The sequence below is a fragment of the Pan troglodytes genome, chromosome 7 (genome assembly GCF_028858775.2).
Source record: "Pan troglodytes isolate AG18354 chromosome 7, NHGRI_mPanTro3-v2.0_pri, whole genome shotgun sequence".
Lineage (NCBI taxonomy): Eukaryota > Metazoa > Chordata > Mammalia > Primates > Hominidae > Pan > Pan troglodytes.
In genome coordinates, this window is record NC_072405.2 from 71809149 (window position 1) to 71830140 (window position 20992).

The 20992-nt window shown below is 37.9% G+C and overlaps 1 protein-coding gene across 4 annotated transcripts in view; it reads left to right on the forward strand.

The window, feature by feature from the left end:
* Nucleotides 1-2968: 2968 nt before the first annotated feature.
* YTHDF3 (YTH N6-methyladenosine RNA binding protein F3) overlaps nt 2969-20992 on the forward strand; it is a 42988-nt gene continuing 24964 nt past the window's right edge. Inside the window, exons 1-5 of one of the 4 annotated variants that reach the window (XM_016959516.4) lie at nt 3428-3795; nt 4281-4305; nt 7538-7683; nt 10210-10295; nt 19263-20861. In XM_016959516.4, coding sequence (XP_016815005.1) covers nt 7626-7683; nt 10210-10295; nt 19263-20861 — 1743 coding nt within the window. In that variant the 5' untranslated portion in view covers nt 3428-3795; nt 4281-4305; nt 7538-7625. Of the gene's footprint in view, nt 3796-4280; nt 4306-7537; nt 7684-10209; nt 10296-19262; nt 20862-20992 lie in introns of all 4 variants that reach the window. The other 3 variants (XM_063817148.1, XM_016959517.4, XM_016959518.4) reach the window with 3 other exon arrangements.

Below are 20992 nucleotides of genomic sequence, written 5' to 3' on the forward strand. Positions count from 1 at the left end.
CAAACCACTCACCCCGTCAGTCTCTTTAAGTTAGCCAGTCAGAATTAGTTTAGCCTGTGCGGTCTCACCCTAGCCAATAGGGGAACGACACAGCAGAAGGGGCCACATGCGTCAGGGATAGAACCCCTTCCCTTCCCTTGTCTAAGTCTCTGCTCACCGTTGTTCCATCTGTAAGGGTGCACCCTTCTGTAGAAGTAACTTGCCTTGCTGAGAATTAAAAAGTAAATTCTATATTCGAGTGCTACTTCTTTTGTGGCAATGAAACTTTATTTATAACAGGATGGTGGAACAACAGACTAGAAGAAGCCTGGATTATCTGATACAATGGCAACCCAAGTCCTGGAGTATATCCAGACTGCTGTTGTATGAGAAAAACAGATTTCTATCTTCGGCTCCTGTTATTTTGAACTTGATACCACTTGTAGCTGAACCTAATTTGAACTGATACAAGTAATCATACAGAAGTTACAGTTGTGCAGACTGGAACTTCACTGTCTGTAATTTCAGCACTTTGGGAGGCCAAGGTGGGAGGATCCCTTGAGCCCAGGAGTTGGAGACCAGCCTGGGCAACATAGCAAGAACATGTTGCTATAATTAAACAACAAAACAACAAATAACAACAACACACGCACACACAAACACCAAAGTTGGCTGAGGGAAAAATGGGGCCTTAAATCCAGCCTGCCCTCTCCTTTCCAAGCTTTGCACTGTGCTGTGTGCTCCAGGAGACTGACACACCCTAGTGGCTCTTTAGAAGAGTGCATTTTTACCTAGAAACTAGGCTCTGTGGCAACATTTTTCAAAATATCCTCTCCATTCTCCTTGCCCAAGACCATGGGAACCCATCTCTTGCATCATCATGACATGGATGTGACCTGGAGTCAAAGGGGATCATTTTGGAGCTTTAAAATTTGAGTGCCCTTTGCATGGGCCCTGTAACCCCTTTGTTTTGGCCAATTTCTCCCATTTGGAATGGCTGTATTTACCCAATATCTGTACCCCCGTTGTATCTAGGAAGTAGCTGGCTTGCTTTTTATTTTACAGGCTCATAGGCGAAAGGGACTTGCCTTGTCTCAGATGAGACTTTGGACTGTAGACTTTTTGGTTAATGCTGAAATGAGTTAAGACTCTGGGATACTGTTGGGAAGGCATGATTGGTTTTGAAATGTAAGAAATGAGATTTGGAGGGGCCAGGGCAGAATGATATAGTTTGGCTATGTCCTCACCCAAATCTCAACTTGAATTTATCTCCCAGAATTCCCACGTGTTGTGGGAGGGACCCAGGGGGAGGTAATTGAATCATGGGGACCGGTATTTCCCATGCTAATCTCATTATAGTGAATTAAGTCTCATGAGATCTGATAGGTTTATCGGGGTTTCCCACTTTTGCTTCTTCCTCATTTTCTCCTGCTGCCCTCCATGTAAGAAGTGCCTTTTGCCTCCTGCCGTGATTCTGAGGCCTCCCCAGCCATGTGGAACTTTAAGCACAATTTAACCCCTCTTTCTCTTCTCAGTCTCGGGTATGTCTTTATCAGCAGCATGAAAACGGACTAATACACTCCTGGAGGCATTGGAGATGGTTTCAGGTAGTCCCCAGATGTACTTCAAAAGTCTGTTAATATTAAATTAAGTAGGTTTATATCTGAGGGTAGGTATTATTGCTAGGAAGAAAAGCCATAAAGAAAGAAGTTTATTGAGCAAAAATGAAAGAGAATAGAAGCTCATAATATTATGTCATTAGGCAGTATTATATGGTAGTTATTAGAGTGGGAACTTGGGAGTCAAACTGCTTGAGTTCAAATCCTGGCTCTCATAGTGACTAGCTGTGTTGTTTGTGGCGTGTTTCCTAACCTCACTGTGTCAGTTTTTATATGGCACTTCTGCAAGGATGCTGTGGGAATTAACATGACATATAATGTGTTCTCAATAAATGTAAGCGATTACTATTTCCGGGAATCTTTTAGCGAAGGAACAATTCATTACCTGTATATAGCCACAATTTGCTGAAAGCTTACTTTTGTGTCAGGAACTGTACACGAAGGACCTAATTTTACTCATGAGGAAGCTAAAGCTTAGAAAGTTTCAGTGCCTTTACCAAGATTATAACACTAATTCTTGCTCCACTAGAATTTAAACTCGAATTGATTGGGTTCCAAAGCCATGATACTAAGGATCAAAGACAAGGCGTGCAAGATTTAAGCCTCCTCTTGTATATTCTCTCTCAAGTTCCTGGCTCATAGCATGTACCAGCAAACTCATTAAAACTAAAACGGTCTGTTTGGGAGTGAAGGATGGGAGACATTGAGAGCAACAGCAGAAAGGGTTGGGGGAGTCTTGGGAAATGCAAGGGTGCTTAGGTTGGGACCCGTGGCAATGAATGGAAGGGCAAGGGAAACTGTCTAACCAGAACTTAAAAATGCCTCTTGGTGATTTACATGAAAAGTGGCCTCTCAAGTTTTTCTGTTATTCAGTGCTTCTAAGATACTGTTGCACTGTAAACTACAAAATTAATCTTATGATTCTACAATTTTACTTTCTAAATGATCACTTATTTGATGGTTTTGAAGTACAGAAACTATTTGGTCATTTAAATTATTTCCTTCCATGGACTCTGTATCACTGAGACAAGGAATCTTTGCCTTTATTGTAGATATTTCAATGAAAATGTCAACACGTTGCAAATTGGCATACTTTGGGTTTGCCAATATGTGATAAAGAACTTTTTCAATGGAAACTTTCCCTCTTTTCAGGGCCGAAAAGACGCTCTGCAACTATACTTAAGTATCCCAGGCAACTTTGTATTCATTCAAAAACATCAGAGCGGAGTCAAAAGCACAAATCCATGAATTGGGCGGCGAAATCTGACTCCAGAGATTACGGCTGAACTGGGTTTGGAAAGACTGAACCCGCGCCGGTGCTCCTCCTGTTTGCTTGGACTTAAGTTTGAGTACCACAACTCTAACCTGCCACTTCAGCTGCACGGGCAGGCTTGTGGGGACGCAGCAACTCCGTCCAGAGAGCGGCTGAGTCAGCCAGCCGTCCCCACGGCTTTGGGCAGCCGCCGAAGGCTCCTGCTAGGCCCGGCTGGCTCACCGGGAAGTTCCCTGCCTCCGTCCAGTCAGCCTCCAGGAGGGCGCCGCCGGCCGCCGTGACTTCAGCAAGGCACTACTATCTCCGTCAGCCGCCGCCTCGGCCATCTTCCTGCCCGGAGTGCAACAAAATCCGGCTCTGGCCAGCCTTCCAGCTGACGCCACTCTGCCAGGGCCCTGCAGCCTCGGAGCGGGATAGAAGGAAGCCGCAGAAAAGACGCTGAAAGTTGGCGCTCGCTGACGCCCCGACGCGCTCCCTCCATGACGCATGCGCCCACCGGCCGTGAGCGCGGGTCCGGTCTCCGGTGACGTGGCGGTGAGGAGGCGGAGCCAAGATCAGCGGCGGGAGGGTGGGGGAGGAAGAGCGAGGTGAGCGCGGACGTCAGACTGGAGAGCGGAAGGTCAGGGAGGCTCGGAGCGGAAGTGAGACTAGGGAGTCTGTCCGCCATTGTGGACCCGAGAAGCAGAGAGCGAGAGGGGGAAGAGGAGCGTGCAAGCGGAAAAGACGGGCCTCTTCCTCCGACTCCCGAGCGCGAGGCCCTCATTTTGGGTTCTCAGCGAACGGCGGCAGCGGCGGCGGCTGGAACAATCACTCGGCCAAGGGCGACAGCCAACTGCTGTGAGTGCACGGGGAGAGGCCCAGGCAGCGGCGGCGGCGGCGGCTCTCGGGTTGCGGTGAAGAATGTCAGCCACTAGCGTGGATCAGGTGAGGGAGCAGAGGCCCCAGGCTTGGCGAAGGCCCGAGCCCCGGAGCTCCACCCTCGCGCGGGGCTTCGGCTCCTCCCCGTCGCCGCCGCTGCCGGCCCCATAACGGTGCCCCGGGCGCAAGTTGCTGCGGTGTAGCTACCCGGGCCGGGGCGTGCGCCCTGGCGCCGTAGCCTGCGGGCGGGCGGGCGCGGTGCCGCGGCGGGTGGGGGCAAGGACCGGTCTTAGGGGCCTTAGGACAGATCCTGAGGGCGGCAGACATGGGGCTGAGACCGGGCGAGCTCTGGGAGACGGATTCCGAGTGGCGGGTGGGAGGTTTAAAGGCTGGGGGTGGTTGGGAAATTGGTGGCTGTGGAGGATATGGTGGGTTTTTACTCCTACGCGGATAGTCTAAAATAACTTGTCTTTGATAATGCCTTTGATTAACACACTTTTTCTCTTCTTCCTTTTTCTCCTCTTTACCGCATCTTTCGTCTTGCAACACAGAGACCTAAAGGGCAAGGAAATAAAGGTGAGTTTGGATTTTTTTTTTCTTATTGCTCAATGTTGCCTTAATGTTACTTTTAAACTCTGTGAGGGTATTTTGTTTGTTTTTGCTCCCTCTTGGGAAAAAATGTAGGATTAGAGAAAATATTCATCATGGCTAAGGTAGCCAAGTTCTATCCAGAACTTCGGTAGTTCGTTGCTTTGAAGCCACTTTATAGAAACCAAAGTAGTACGAGAAACAGTTTCCTTGTCAATTAAGCAGGTATTGGTGTGAACCTGGTGGTATTTCTTTGGTTTTCCAGTTTTTCTGTGTTATGTAACTTATGCCACAAAAAATTTCTACATGTGTATATAGACAAGTATATTCTTAAAGTGGACATTTTGTTTGACATGTCTGGATTACACTGGAAAATGGAAGTCTACATAGTATTCCATCACATTAATGAAAATTGTACTATTAATCACTGATTCTATTGAAGTCAGTTGTAATGAGGCAACAACATGAGAGAGGTTAGAACTAAGTAGGCATGCCATCTTGCTCTATTGTCCTGATTGCAAGGTGTGACTCTATCTGGTATTTTATAAAGGGCTGAGAAGAAAATAGTTTGTGACATTTCTTCCAGGATTTTATAATTTTCTCTTTAGTAAAAGTACCGTTGAAAGTAAAGTGTTTTTTTAAAAAGTGTGTTTTGTATTAATATGGAACAGTGCAGTCAGCTGACTGAAACATTATGACATTAGTCATGTGACATTTAGTTAAGTATAGAACAATAACTGCTTTCTTGGGATAGTGCCAATTAAATAACATCAGAGCAAATTATATGTAACATTTTGTAGTGCTTGAAATTACACTAAAATTATGCTTTCTGTTGATTTCAGTAACACAGTGTTAGAAATTAAGATCTATAATAGCCTTTTAGATATAGATTGTCTTTGGTGCCCTTTAAATTCTTGTTAGGGTATTTATTTGCTATTGCAAATTTGGTGAATTTAATAGGTTTTGGATATGTAGATTAATTTCCTCTGAATTATGGAATTTGTACATACCAGTTACATGGCACCATATTAGGTAACATTTTGTTTGTTTTCATTAAAGATGTTTTCTTGCAGTATGTAAATATTTAGACATTTTAATTTTTAAAATTTCATTTCTAGAATTTTTTTTGTTGTAAGCATAAACCTGAAATAAAAATTGGATATTGATTTATTTTAAATGAGTTTTTAAAAATTTGTGAATTTTAAAAAGAATGATCCATTAATTTCTTCTTTTGCTAGTCTACCCATTAGGAACTATGTAGACTTGGAGATTGTGAAATTGTGGTCATTATTGCCTAGCATAAATTATTTTATCCTAGATCTGTGGGGAGGTGGCACTTTGCAAAGCTATTTGAAATGCTAAGTGTTTTATGTTACCCGCTTTAAGGTAAGTACACAAGTTCTATGAGGTACTTGTTTGTTAAAACAAAATAGAGCCTCTACAGCCCTGTAAGTCAGTAAAATAAGTTTGATTTATGAGTGGTCATTTCACTTAGGTAGGCACTGGTGGCATCTTTGATATTAGATATGAGTTATCTATAAAGTGCATAATACATCCACTGTTTGCAAATAAGTATTTTTTGGTTATTTCAAAAATTTTTATCCATCAGTATCGCTTCTGTTAGGTGTATTCAGACACATACACAAAGTGTTTATTTTGATAGTTCTTTATTCTCAAGAAATTTTCTTTCTTTCCCCCTTGTTGTTCAGTTTAATAATTTCATCTAAGGTTAGAATAATGGATTGGGATTCCTTGGAGTCCTGAGTTCTAATACTGCCTTTGGCTACTGACTTGCCAAGTGAGCTTGAAAACATTCTGCCTGTTTGTCAGAATCTCCCCTCTATAAAATAAAAATAACTCTAGTCATAATTCCTATAGTATGTTGTTAGGATTCTTGTAATTACAATAGTTCACTGCTCTAGTAGCAATTATATTTGCTAGATTTCTTTTCACTTTCCTCACTTAATCTATTTTTAAGGTGCAGGAAGACTCCTTTGCATGGAGCCTTGGCAGGAGGGGAAAAATGCTACTGGCCTGAAAGTATTGCTAATTATTTAAGTTTCTTAAAAATGGCAGATGCTACAAGTGCACAAATAACAAATATACGTTACTTGTATTTTTATGACTGCAGGGAGAATTACAAGGCAAAGGCAACACTACCAGTGAACCTGATATAAGTAGCTATGTGTGTATTTGAGAAAAGCTTTTCTGCCTTAGCTTGTTCCCAGCTAGTAAAATTGTTTTACAATTCTGTTTACTTTCATGAAGTTATTTTTCTTGAACTGCAACCTCAGTATTCTAAATATGAGTAATCTTGAATTCTGAACTTAGCAAGCTTATGAAAAATAGTATGTCCTTGAGAAGTTGGTGTCAGTTAAAGTTTTGAACACATAATCCTTTTCAGTCAACTTACTATAATATCAGAGATTCTGTTTCTTTTCTGAATTGTCTTCAGTTGACAGCTTTAGCCTAACACCTAGTTTTAGTGTCTTTGATTTTCTATATATCCTTAATTACTTAATTCATTACAGAAGCCAAAAGGAATTCTAAATAATTGTCTTTGATATGGCAAAAATGTTTTTTGTAGAATAAGTAATAATTCAAGGTTTACTTGTTTTATAAGTTTGAATTCTTTTTTAATTAATAGTCTGTCCCTGTGTTAAATATCAGAACTCTTTATTATCCTTGGCAAGAGTAGTACCAAAGGATAGTAGAAATTTAAGGATAATTATTTGCCCATTGGTTCATAATTTAACACTTCGTATTTTATTTTTTTATTAAGTAGAATTTTTGCTTATTGGAATAAAGGTGTGCAGTACTTTTATTTGGGAGTACTATGGTTGGAAGTGTCAGATGCCATACTTACAGTCTTAGGCCTTACTGCCTCCTTTCTCCTCTTTCTAAGTTTATAAATAGCAAATTCATGGAACAGGATTTATCTTTTTCCTCCTCTCCGCTCTCTTCCAACGGAGAGACGTATGCATTGTTTTATACAACTGTAATTTAAAATAATTAGGTTAAATTTGGCTAAGTTTTAATTTTCGAAAAGTAGTGGAAAATGCCTTATATTTTGGCAATATTCTGTTGTATTCTCTCCTCATCCTCCCGAGAAATGATTTCAAAGCACTTTACTGTCATTATTTTAGGCTTCATTTTATCAATCCTCACAACATCCTTGTAAGGAGATAGCGGGTATATGGTATTGTCGCTGTTTTTGTAGGTGGGGAAACATGATGCACAGATCTGTTGACTTTCCTAACTTGATGTAGTCAGGACCAGAGCAAAGAATCACCTGGCTCCTAAGGCCCATGTTCTATCTTGATTTGACTCTGTTTCATAGAGCAGAGGAAACAGGCGAAGAATCATGTAAGTCATCTGTTCTTTTTTCCCCTGAAGAAATTTTACAGACTATGGAACTAGCTTGGATTTCATTTCTATTTAATGGTTTTCAGACTCCAAGACATTAGCTTGTCGTTAAGTAAATATTCAAAAACGAAAGTCTTTAAGATAGTTTTCTTAAAGATACACTTCCAAAACTTAAGGGCTAGTTTAATGCAAATTGCTTCTCAGTATATGTGAAGTACTTTTAATTAAACATCTTTTAAAGTAGATTGACTTTTTGTACTATATTTTAAGACTTTATAGACATTTATGCATCATTTAAAAATGACCGTAGACTGTATTTATAATAGTATATGGGTTGTTCTCAGGCCTAGCCTCTTAGAAGGGAAATAATAGAACAGAAAAAATAAGAATAACAGGATTATATATATATATATATATACAGATAAATTTTAAGTAAGTACTTTTTCTTTTTTTTTTTTAAATAGAGGCAGAGTCTCACTCTGTACCCCAGGCTGGAGTGCAGTGGCATAATCATAGCTCAGTGTAACCTGGAATGCCTTGGCTCAAGTGATCCTCCTTAGACTCCTGAGTAACTAGGACTATAGGCACATGCCACCACTCCTGGCTAATTTCTAAACATTTTTCGTAAAGGTGGGATCTTGCTATGTTGCCCAGGCTGGTCTTGAGCTCCTGGCCTGGCACTTTTTGTATTTGTATGAACTAGATTTTCGAGAACCTAGTGGATATGAGAGATAGTCATAATTTTTAAGTTGTTAGCTGTTTCAAATACTGACTAACATGTACGAGTGTAATAGTGAAGAATTTTTTTTCAAGAAGTAATAGACCATGCATACCTACCTTTGATTTAGGAGCAGTAAAGCCAGTGTCAGAGGAGAATAGGTATGTCAGAATCTCTTGGACTGAAATGAATAACCCAGCCTTATAATGGCACTAGAAGTAACCTAAGGCACCCTCTTTATTTTGGTTTCTAGTGGCTATTACATATTTAAATTCCATGGAGCATATTTAGCTCAATCCTAGTTCTGATGCAGTCCTTATCAGACATAGTTAAATTATGTTAGTGGAGCCAGGATCAAGTTGACCTTCAGGTTGCTTCTTGTGGCCTCTGAGGGGCAGTGTGGTGTAGTAAGAAGTCTACTTTGAATGCTTTACACAGTAACATCATATCTTTGATCTTTGCCACTCATTGGATGGCAAAGATTTAAGGGATTTTGTATATCTTTGCTCCCAAGCCACTGTTAACTCATAATATTAAATTTTAGGTGCTCTACACTCATGGGAAAATTTAAGGATAATAAAAATGTTATATTACAGAGGAATACGCAATTTAAACCCGTCACCCTCCTAACTTCATAAAATTTGGTGATGTTGTACCTTTGAGCAGTAAATCTTTAGATACTGAGTTCTTTTTGTTTCTAATTTGTAGACATCCATCGGAAACTTTCAACTTTATCTTCACTAGTATAGAATAGTATATTTACATAGTGCCACCTCATCAAGTATTAGCTTAGTAACACTTCTGTTTAAATGGTTCTAAAGTCATATTAGTCCTATTTGGATCTTGTAATATTTAATGTGATTACATTTAAGATTATTGAACACTGTCATTTAATAATCAGATGAGATGAGGTAGGTACTATTCATACATAACCTTCTGAAACAGAGAACAGTCAAAGGTTAGAGAGGTTAAATCCCTAACTGGAGATCATCTCCTCAGTGCTGGACTTGAGATTCAAATTCAGGACCTTACTTCTGAGTCTGCTCAAAAGCACTCTGAAACAGCATCCAGAGAATAACAACTTTAGAGTGTTTATGGAGATGACCTTTGAATAAAATTATTCTCTGACTTGTTTCTCATGTGTTGCAAGGATAATTATGGCTATCTTTTGTGTCTTAATTTTGTTTGTAGTTTCACGTGAAAGTCTTCATTCTGGGGGGCTTAGAATTAAAGCCCTCTTTATTTAGATATTTCATAATTATAAGTCTATTCATTGTGATATTGTTTCAAGTTAATTTTAGCCTAAACTTTACTGGAGACATTTAAGACATTTACTATAACAAATTAGATCGAAAATAGTTATTTCATTCTTTATTATACTAAATAATTTAGAGATTTAAACAAAGGTAGAGAACATTCAGAAATCTTTTTTATTGCCTACAACGCTACTTGAAATAGTTATTTTACATTCAAATATAGCATTAGGGAACTCTTTCCAACATTCTTATGTAACAATTTACTCACTACAGTGTTGAGATTGGGATATTTACTTAAAGTTTTTGGTAAGGGGAAGTGTATATATGGCTTGTGTTTATGTAATCTTGGGCTTATGTATCAAAAGACTTTTAAGTTTTTGGGGCACATGAATATTTGTATCTAAAATAGTTTATCCTTAAGAGGGTTCTTAAAAATAACTCTATTATTTTTTCTGATTACTTTTTTTGGCTTGAAAAATATTAAAAACATTAGGTTGTGCTGCGAGTTTCATAAAGATAACTACAACACTTCTAATACAAACATTTTTTTAGTTTCAGTACAAAACGGTTCGATTCATCAAAAAGATGCTGTAAATGATGATGATTTTGAGCCATACTTAAGTAGCCAGACAAATCAGGTAAGTCTTCTGACAGTTTCAGATTTTAGGAAATTAACCTTTTATTAGTATTAGTTGATTTTTCAAATAGATTATTTAATGAGATTAACCATAACATGGATTCATTCATCTAGTGTACCTATATAGTAAGTGAGTAGTGAGTAGCAGTTGCAGATTTATGGCACAGGAGAGTTCTTCTTCAGAAAGTGTAGGCACCAGAAACTAGGTTATGAAATATAGAATAAAGATTTGAAGGTGACCATTATTTGTATATATTATGGTTAGGTTTTGTGTGTGTGTGTATTGAAGGAACTTAATCTTTTAATGTCACTGCTATGTCTTCATAGCTTAAGCTAATTATAAAAGGCTTAATTAGCTAGAAATTTGGGTATTTGGAGGAGGGATTAGTTACCTGAAATTGCCTGCAATTTTGGGTCAAATGTAGTGTTTTCTTTTTTTAAGACATTGCAGATTGAATTCATTGATAACTATTGAAAATTTTAACATACCTTGGTAATGTCGGTGATAGAATTAAGGAGTTTATAAACATACTTGCTTTATAAACACAGTTACTTCTGTATTGTAGACATGGACAGTTTTATCAAATCAAGTAATTGGTAACTGGTGGCTTTGAGTATTTGTGTACAAGCGTAATTCCAATTTAAACATTGAAGAACAATGCTATTAGGTATCTGTATGCCATTTCTGCATCCATTTCTGTCTGTTATTAAAAATAAGCCACTGATAGAAATAAATGAAAAAATACATTTTCAGTATTCACCAGTTTTTTTAGAGAGAACACTGTGGAATGAAACTTTGTTTTGCTTTAAAAAAGCAAAAAATGCTCAAGAACTTTGGGTCTTAAAATTAGTTCTGTAGTTCTTATTTATTTATTTATTTTTGGGACGGAGTCTCGCTCTGTCGCCCAGGCTGGAGTGCAGTGGTGCGATCTCAGCTCACTGCAAGCTCTGCCTCCCGGGTTCACGCCATTCTCCTGCCTCAGCCCGGAGTAGCTGGGACTACAGGCGCCCGCCACCACGCCTGGGTAATTTTTTTGTATTTTTAGTAGAGACAGGGTTTCACCATGTTAGCCAGGATGGTCTCGATCTCCTGACCTCATGATCCGCCCGCCTCGGCCTCCCAAAGTGCTGGGATTACAGGTGTGAGCCACTGGGCCCAGCCCACTTCTGTAGTTCTTTGGAATAATTTTATGATTAATGTGATTAGAAACTCAGTTCTTTGGAATAATTTTATGATTAATTTGATTAGAAACTCAGTTTTTTTTTTTTCTTTAATTTTTGAGACAGTCTTGTTTTGTTGCCCAGGCTGGAGTGCAGTGGCGCAATCTTGGCTCACTCCAACCTCTGCCTCCCAGGCTCAAGTGATTCTTCTGCCTCAGCCTCCTGAATAGCTGGGATTACAGGCACATGCCACCACGCCTGGCTACTTTTTGTATTTTTTAGTAGAGGTAGAGTTTCACCATGTTGGCCAGGCTGGTCTTGAACTCCTGACCTCAAGTAATCTGCCCGCCTCAGCCTCCCAAAGTGTTGGGATTACAAGCATGAGCCACCGTGCCCAGCCTAAAATTCAGATTTAATTGGCACTGTTAAAGATGCCAATTAGTTTGTGTGTGTAAATTTGAAGAGTAAATTGGAAAACTGAATGAAGTTTGACTTGTCTGCTTGCATATATGGAGAAAATGAAAAACGTACTCTAAAATTTTAACCTAGATTTTTGAAACTCTGAAAGAACAAGGAACCAAATCTTACTACAGAACTGAACAGTTTGTACAGTAGAGTTATAGGGAAAATTTGAACAAAAAGTAGTTCCCAATTTGTGGGATGCAGGTTTATTTTTAGGATTATGGAGAGTGGTGGTTGTGTTCAACCTCATCTACCTCTTGGTTACTTCCCCTTAACCACCCCTTCCTATCTACTGAGCAACATTCCTAGCATACATGGGAGGAGAAGAAATAAATGGGAAAGAAAAAAACTTTACGATCTCAGCAAAATTACTTTTCCACGTAAAGATTATGAAAGTAGATCATTTGTTGTGAAATGTAGTGCAAGTTTTAAAATAAGCGTGATTTTACTATATTCTGGCTCACATAGTAATCTCAGTTAACGCTTATGGCAGTATGGCAGTATTTTCCAACTTTGCTGAGAAATCTTAATATTAGGAGGTGTAATAAATATTCCTTCAAAAAGATGTCCATGTTTTGATAGATTTGAGAAATTTTGGAGGCTAAACAGTTGAACTGTTTTTTTTTGCTACTTGATTTCATAGTTTATAAATTATAATTGAAAATGAAGTTCTTAAGATGAAGATATAGTATAAAAAATCCTGACTTGTTCAAACTCTTATTTTTTTTTTTTTTTGAAACGGAGTCTCGCTCTGTTGCCTAGGCTGGAGTGCAGTGGCATAATCTTGGCTCACTGCAACCTCTGTCGCCCAGGTTCAAGAAATTTTCCTGCCTCAGCCTCCCAAGTAGCTGGGATTACAGACACATGCTACCACGCCTGGCTAATTTTTATATTTTTAGGAGAGGTGAGGTTTCACCATATTGGCAAGGCTGGTCTTGAACTCCTGACGTCAAGTGATCCACCTGCCTCGGCCTCCCAAAGTGCTGGGATTACAGGTGTGGAACACCGCACTCAGCCATTCAAACTCTTTTTTAAGGAATTTTAGTGGACTGTAAAAGACGGTTTTGGAATTGCTACCTGAGTAATCTTCTTGCATGTTTTGCTTGATAACAGATATTTTACAATTCTTTATTATTTGTCACAAGGACATAGAAGGGTTTCTACTGGAGGAAGAATTTTTGTCAGGAGGATTTCTGGTATTCCATAGAGGCACCTTAGTGTCTTCCTAGGGAAAACCAGCGGAGGGTGCCTGAATCCCACCAGTGTAGCAACCAGCACTGTGGTTTGCGTTTTATCTGTTCTATATGTTGGAATTGTGCATAAGACTTTACTTGTAAAAAAAAAAAATAGTTTTAAAAAGTGTTTGGGAAACCATTACTTTTTAAAAGATATAAAGGCATTTACCTTAGTGAACCCAAATGAATTTTTTCAGCTGCATCATTGCAGGTTATGTTGGAGCAAAACATTTGTAAAATAGATTTGTTTTAACTCATGATATTTGGAATCAACATATTTGTATCCTGTTTGAAGAGAAGTTGTAAAGTTTGATTCCAGTAAGGCCTGTTCTACCTCTCCTTTGTGGTACTAAATAGATTTTCAGCAGTCGTCTTTCTTTAATATTAAAAATAATTATCTCTAACAAGATACATATTTACATTTTAAAGAGGATTAATACTGTAGAATGTTGAAAACTGGGTTTATTGAAAATTATCTGGAATCTTAAAGGTAAGTCGTATGAGAATTTAAGTACTCTCAATTACCTAGCTAGAAAATTAAATAAAATGTTTGGACCTTTTAAATAGTGCTATTATAACAGATTAGTGAAAACTGGATTTATTGATGAAAGATCTCAAGAAGATACTGGCAAATTTAGAGTTAGACAACTATTTAATTAGGTCCTCATACACTGTACACAGTGTGTTTTAAAAATTAAATTCATTTATCTGATTTTAAAATTATAAATAAAAATAAATATTTTGATGGAAAGGTGTTTAACAAGTCTTTTGCTAATGATTTAAATTGCTTTGTATACTTAGATCTAGTTCATATCAAACCCAAGGGTACTTTAAAACAAGTTGTTGGCCTTTCTACTTATGTGGCAGCATATTTCTTCTATTTTGTAGTGTTCAGTTTCTGAAGGAATAATGTTCATAGTAATTTTGAAAGTAAATGTCAGTCCTTCATTTCTTAAAATTAGTTCTTTATAGTTCTTCAGAATAATTTTATGACTAAATAGATTGGAAAATTTAGATTTTAATTGGCACTGTTAAATATGCCATGTAATTTGTGCATATAAATTTGAAGAATAATTTGGAAAAACTGAAGTTGAGTTTGTCTGCTTGTGTGTTTGGGAAAGTAAGTTCTTAGCTATCTTTATCAGAGAAGTACTATAGAGAATTAAATTGTCATTTTCTGCCCTTGTCATCACTGCCCTTAGTTAAGGTATTCATTAGTTTTGTCTATTGAAATGATTTTCTAACTAGTAATTCTATACTGCCACTCAGCAGTCTTAAAATCCCAAGTCTGATTGTGTCACTGTAATGTTAAGTAATTACTATAGCTTCTCAACAGTGGATGCATTTATTATATGAATGCCCTTGAAGTGGTTCCACTTCCCTTTCTAGCTCATCTTCTGCCAACTTTCTCCATCTGATTGGCAAAATAGAACTTACCATTATTTTATGAAAGTATAAATATTTTCTTAATATTTCTTTCACGATCTCAATTTTTGTATGTATGTTTTATACAGACGTGTACACACACCTATGGCATTTCCTACAGAAAGTCTTTTCTGATTTTCCAGTTACTTACTCCCTCTTCTTTGTACTTAAGTGTTTTGTTTTGCTTTCTTTGTAATTCATTTAGAGTAGCTATCACATTATAGGGTAAATAAGTCTTCCTCACGATACCTGTGAAGTGCTCCCAGTTGGAGACCACATTCTTTATTTTTTGTCTCCAGTAACCAGCACAGTATCTGGCACATATAGCATTCATGTTTATTAAGTGAATGGATGGATTAGGTTATCTAATAGAATTAGAGAATGAAGAATTACGGTTGGTGAAATACTCAGGTTGAATATTATTATGACATTTTTCTTATGACATGATTAGATATGCATAAATTATACTTTTAGAAAATTATAATAGGAGAAAGTACATAGCATAATACAAGCATTAAAATTAGAATGAACATCACTTTTGGTTGTTAAATCGGAAGTCATGTCAGGAGTTTGAAGCACTTCAATTTTTGTGTGTGTGTTTTTTTTTAAATTTTTTTTTTAAGAGGGTTTTAGTCTGTAGCCCATGCTGGAGTGCAGTAGTGTGATCATAGTTCACTGCAGCCTCGAACTCCTGGGCCCAAGCGATCCTCCCACCTCACCTCCCAAGTAGCTGAGTCTACAGGCGTGCACCACCATGCCTGGCTAATTTTTTTTTTTTTTTTTTTTTTTTTTTTAATGAGATAGTCTCTTGTGCAGGCTGGTCTTGAACTCCTGGACTCAATTGATCCACCTTTTCCAGCCTCCTGAGTAGCTGGGATTACAAGCACAAGCCACCGTGCCTGGCTTTAAGCTAATAGCTTTTAAAAGAGTTGCTAAAAGAAAAAAACCCAAATAGGTGACGGGCTGAACGTGGCTTGATTTACTTGTTGGCCTCTTAGTTTGCTGACCCCTGAATTATACTATGGGTATAGACAAATTAAGAACTTGATGTGTAACTGTTGTGTAGAATTCAGCACTTGTCATAGTGAAATAAGAATATTCAATATAAATTTTGAGTTTAACTTTCTGAATGCTTTCTTATAAAGAATTAACATAAAAACTTCCTACTTTGTGTGCTTTTCCACTCCCACATCCAGATAAAGACTACTGAATCTGGATTTCATTGCCAACAATCAAAATTAAAACTTGGAAACCAGTTACCTTCATATTCAGCCCACCTTTCCTATGCATCTCCATGTGGGATTTATCTACTTCCCTGTATTACTTGTCTTATCCATTTAACTGTAGATTTTCTTTTAGAATGAGTATCTTATATCAATGTTTTTTACAAAATATGCATTTGATAAGTGGTTGAAATAGTTAAAATTATAAATAAAGGATATGTTTAACTGTTTAAAAAAAGGATGAAGACAGTAGACAGTTTTATCTTTTTTTTTTTTTTTTTTCTTTTTTGAGACAGTCTCGCTTGTCACCCAGGCTGGAGTGCAGTGGTGCCATTGCAGCTCACTGCAACCTCTGCCTCCTGGGTTCAAGCGATTCTCCTGCCTCACTCAGCCTCCCGAGTAGCTGGGATTACAGGTGTATGCTCCCATGGCCAGCTAATTTTTGTAATTTTGGTAGAGATGGGGTTTCACCGTTTTGGCCAGGCTGGTCTCGAACTCCAGACCTCAGGTGATATGCCTGCCTTGGCCTCTCAAAGTGCTGGGATTATAGGTATGAACCACGGTGTCCAGCCCAGTTTTATCTTTTAATCAGTTACATATATTCGTTTATACTAGATGAACTTCTCATTTTTATTAAACTTTTGAGAGTTTTTTTAATCACAGTGACTTTTTGTCAGTATGAAGCACTATGAGTACTTTCCATTTTTAGTAGATACTTCAGTGATCAAATTTTACGCATTTGTGTTTGTCTTCGTAGCTTCCAAAGTTTAGTCATTAATTTTGTCAAGATTTTTTTCTTTAAAAACTATTGTTGGTGTATTTGAACTTCCCTCAGGCTTTTCTTTATAGATGTATTTAAATATAGCAGTCAATACTTCCAGTATTGATTTATGTAAGATGCTACTATTGCAGTTGTAAAAATGCTGTTGATTCCTTTCATGTGAATATTGTGAACATTCTTTGACTATATTTGCAGTTAGAGTTACTAATTATCCATTATAGCTGAAGAATGTGTTCAGTTAGTAAATAGTAACTCCTGAATTTTCCAGTTTTAAATATAGTCAGCCCTCCGTATCTGCAGTGTCTACATTCACAGATTCAGTCAGTTGTGGATCAAAAATACAGTCGTCTCAAGGTATCTGTGGGAGATTGATTCCAGAACCCCCAACGGATACCAAAATCTGCGTATGCTCAAGAACCTTATATAAAATGGTATAATAGTTAGTTGTATGTAACCTATGCACATCCTCCTGTATACTTTAGATGATCTCTGGGTTATTTATAATACCTAATACAGTGTAAATGGTTTGTAAGTGGTTATACTGTATTGTTTAGGGAATAATGACAAGAAAAACTGTGTACATGTTCAATACAGATGCAACTATTCATTTCTTTTTCCCAGCTATTTTCAATCTGTGAATGGTTGAATCCACAGATGTAGAACCCACTGATATGAAGGACTGATTGTGTTGGAAAAACAAATAACAATACAACAATAAAAAATGATACAAATAAAAAACCAACATAGTCTGTCAAGGACTGTACTGTAAAATATACTTTTAACATCCAGTGTATTTGAAAAATGGTTTTGTGATTTTCTTTTAAACAGTAAGTGAGAGTTGAGTTTTTTGGTTTTTAAGTCCAAGCTTTACTGGCAATAGCCAGTAAATCTTTGTCAGAATTATTAATTTAAATGTAACCTCTGTTACGTTATATTTAGTTCTTAAGTTATTTTAGTCATATCAGAGAACCATTTCAAAAGACAATATGTTAAGTTAGCTTTCTCATAGACAGTAGACAGTTACAAGAGTTAGATGGGTATACCACAGGTAATTTAATAGTAAAACAAGTAGCTTAGTAATAAAACATCTCAGTTTTCAATGATAAGCCTTTTCAAAAATAATTTAAAATTAGTTCCAGGCAGGATCTATGACGTTATGTCACACATTCATGAGTGGAAAAGCAGCCACGAAATAGTGACAAGAGTGAAATAGTAGAAGAAACGGGTTAAGAACTTTACTCCAAAGAACTTTGACTGTCTCTGTAAATTAGCCTTCAAAATGGTATTGACCCTTGAAAAGTCATACCAGTTGTACTGACAATATTAGTGGATTTTTTTCACTTTGCATAATTCTACAAATTGTGAAGCTCTGTGCAGTGCTTTAAAATCACACCTAAATCACACTTTGGGTGGCTGAGGTGGGCAGATTGCTTGAGCCCAGGAGTTCAAGACCAGCCTGGGCAACATGGTGAAATCCTCATCTCTACAAAAAATACAAAAAATTAGCAGGGCATGGTGGCGGACGCCTGTGGTCTCAGCTACTCTGGGAGCTGAAATGGGAGGATTGCTTGAGCCTCAGGAAGTGGATGTTGCAGTGAGCCAAGATAGCGCTGCTGCACTTCTGCCTGAGTGACAGAGTGAGACCCTGTTTCAAAAATAAAATAGAATAAAAGCACACCTAAATCAAAGATCGAAAATCTAGTTTCAGACTTTTTTTTTTTTGCGTAAGAAACTTACTTCAAAAGAAATAAGTATTTAAAATACTTTAAAGTATTTTATTTTCATATTGTCTAGTAACAAATTTGAGCTTTTTTTTTCCTTTAATAAAATTTGGTGTCTTGATTTTTGGCAGTTCACTAAATGATGAGTATAGTGAAGGTTGATTTAATTGCAGTAATTCGGGAAAAAATTTACATGAACTCACTATTACTAAATTAAAAAAAAAAAACCCAAACCTGTTCTGTAATAGGCTTATTGTGTAAAATTTGGGGAAGAGGAGAGTATAAAGAAAAGTCATGTCTGTTATTCCACCAATAAGAAACTATGATAAGGAATTTGTTTTATGTCTTTTTTTGAAATGAACAAGGCAAAGCAAAACAAAAAGAAATTTGCATCATGCTATAAACATAATCTTGAGTCTTCTCAAGACTGTGAGCATTTCTCCATTTTTTCCTTAATGAAAGTACAAAATCTAATGGCTGAACTGGATTCCATCATATAGATAAGCTGTAATTCCTCTATTATTCGGCAGAGTTGTCTAGTTTATTTAATCCTTGTATGTAAGTGATTGCATACATCACTTGATTAAAGTACAGCTGGCTGTAAATGGTAATTTTGTGTCCACAAAGTTTATATATTAGCCTTTTGTAGAAATTATGATATTTTTAAATTGTGACAGAGGGCCTGGCTCTTCAACAAAAATAATACTCATTATACCCCCACTCTCATCCCTGAAAAAAGCCATATAGGTTATTTTGTAAGAAATATTTTAAGATGTGACTACTCATCAGCATATTTTTCTGTTGATAAAACTGGATTTGAAATTTTAATTTTGTTTATCTAGAATAGGTACATCTTTTATTTTCATTTACTTAAAACTTCTTGATTTTAATCTTTCAGATTTCTTTTTTTGCTCTTTTAAGAGGACGTTTCGCTACTGATTGTGATATTTTGTTTTGCAGAGTAACAGCTATCCACCAATGTCAGATCCATACATGCCTAGTTACTATGCTCCATCCATTGGATTTCCATATTCTCTTGGGGAAGCAGCGTGGTCCACAGCTGGAGACCAGCCTATGCCATATCTGACAACCTATGGACAAATGAGTAATGGAGAACATCACTATATACCAGATGGTGTATTTAGTCAACCTGGGGCATTAGGAAATACCCCTCCATTTCTTGGTCAACATGGATTTAACTTTTTTCCTGGTAATGCTGATTTCTCTACATGGGGGACAAGTGGATCTCAGGGACAATCAACACAAAGTTCTGCTTATAGTAGCAGTTATGGCTATCCACCTAGTTCTCTTGGGAGAGCTATTACTGATGGACAGGCTGGATTTGGCAATGATACTTTGAGTAAGGTGCCTGGCATTAGCAGTATTGAGCAAGGCATGACTGGACTGAAAATTGGTGGTGACCTGACAGCTGCAGTGACAAAAACTGTAGGTACAGCTTTGAGCAGCAGTGGTATGACTAGCATTGCAACCAATAGTGTGCCCCCAGTTAGCAGTGCAGCACCTAAACCAACCTCCTGGGCTGCCATCGCCAGAAAGCCTGCCAAACCTCAACCGAAACTTAAACCCAAGGGCAATGTGGGAATTGGGGGTTCTGCTGTACCACCACCTCCTATAAAACACAACATGAATATTGGAACTTGGGATGAAAAAGGGTCAGTGGTAAAGGCTCCACCAACCCAACCAGTTCTGCCTCCTCAAACTATAATCCAGCAGCCTCAGCCATTAATTCAACCACCACCATTGGTGCAAAGCCAACTGCCTCAACAGCAGCCTCAACCACCACAACCACAGCAGCAACAAGGACCTCAGCCACAGGCCCAGACTCACCAAGTGCAGCCTCAACAGCAGCAGCTGCAGAATCGCTGGGTAGCTCCTCGTAACAGGGGAGCAGGCTTCAACCAGAACAATGGAGCGGGCAGTGAAAACTTTGGTTTAGGTGTTGTACCTGTCAGTGCTTCACCTTCTAGTGTAGAAGTGCATCCCGTGCTGGAAAAGCTAAAGGCCATAAACAACTATAATCCCAAAGACTTTGATTGGAATCTGAAGAATGGACGTGTGTTTATAATTAAAAGCTACTCTGAGGATGACATACATCGTTCCATTAAATACTCTATCTGGTGTAGTACTGAGCATGGTAATAAGCGTTTGGATGCAGCTTACCGTTCCCTGAACGGGAAAGGCCCACTCTATTTACTCTTCAGTGTGAATGGCAGTGGACATTTTTGTGGAGTGGCTGAAATGAAGTCTGTTGTGGACTATAATGCGTATGCTGGTGTCTGGTCTCAGGATAAGTGGAAGGGCAAATTTGAAGTTAAATGGATCTTTGTCAAAGATGTTCCCAATAACCAATTACGGCATATTCGCTTAGAAAATAATGACAACAAACCGGTTACCAATTCAAGGGACACTCAAGAGGTACCCCTAGAAAAAGCTAAGCAAGTGCTTAAAATAATTGCTACTTTCAAGCATACCACCTCAATCTTTGATGACTTTGCACATTATGAAAAGCGTCAAGAAGAGGAGGAAGCCATGCGTAGGGTAAGAATATAGTAATTTTTTGTTTGGGGTCTTTGTATTGCTGGTGGGGTGCATGGATGGGTATATTCTGAGTTTAAGAACTTTCTGTGAAGGAAACCAACTACTTAAGAAACAACTCAACAAACACCCTT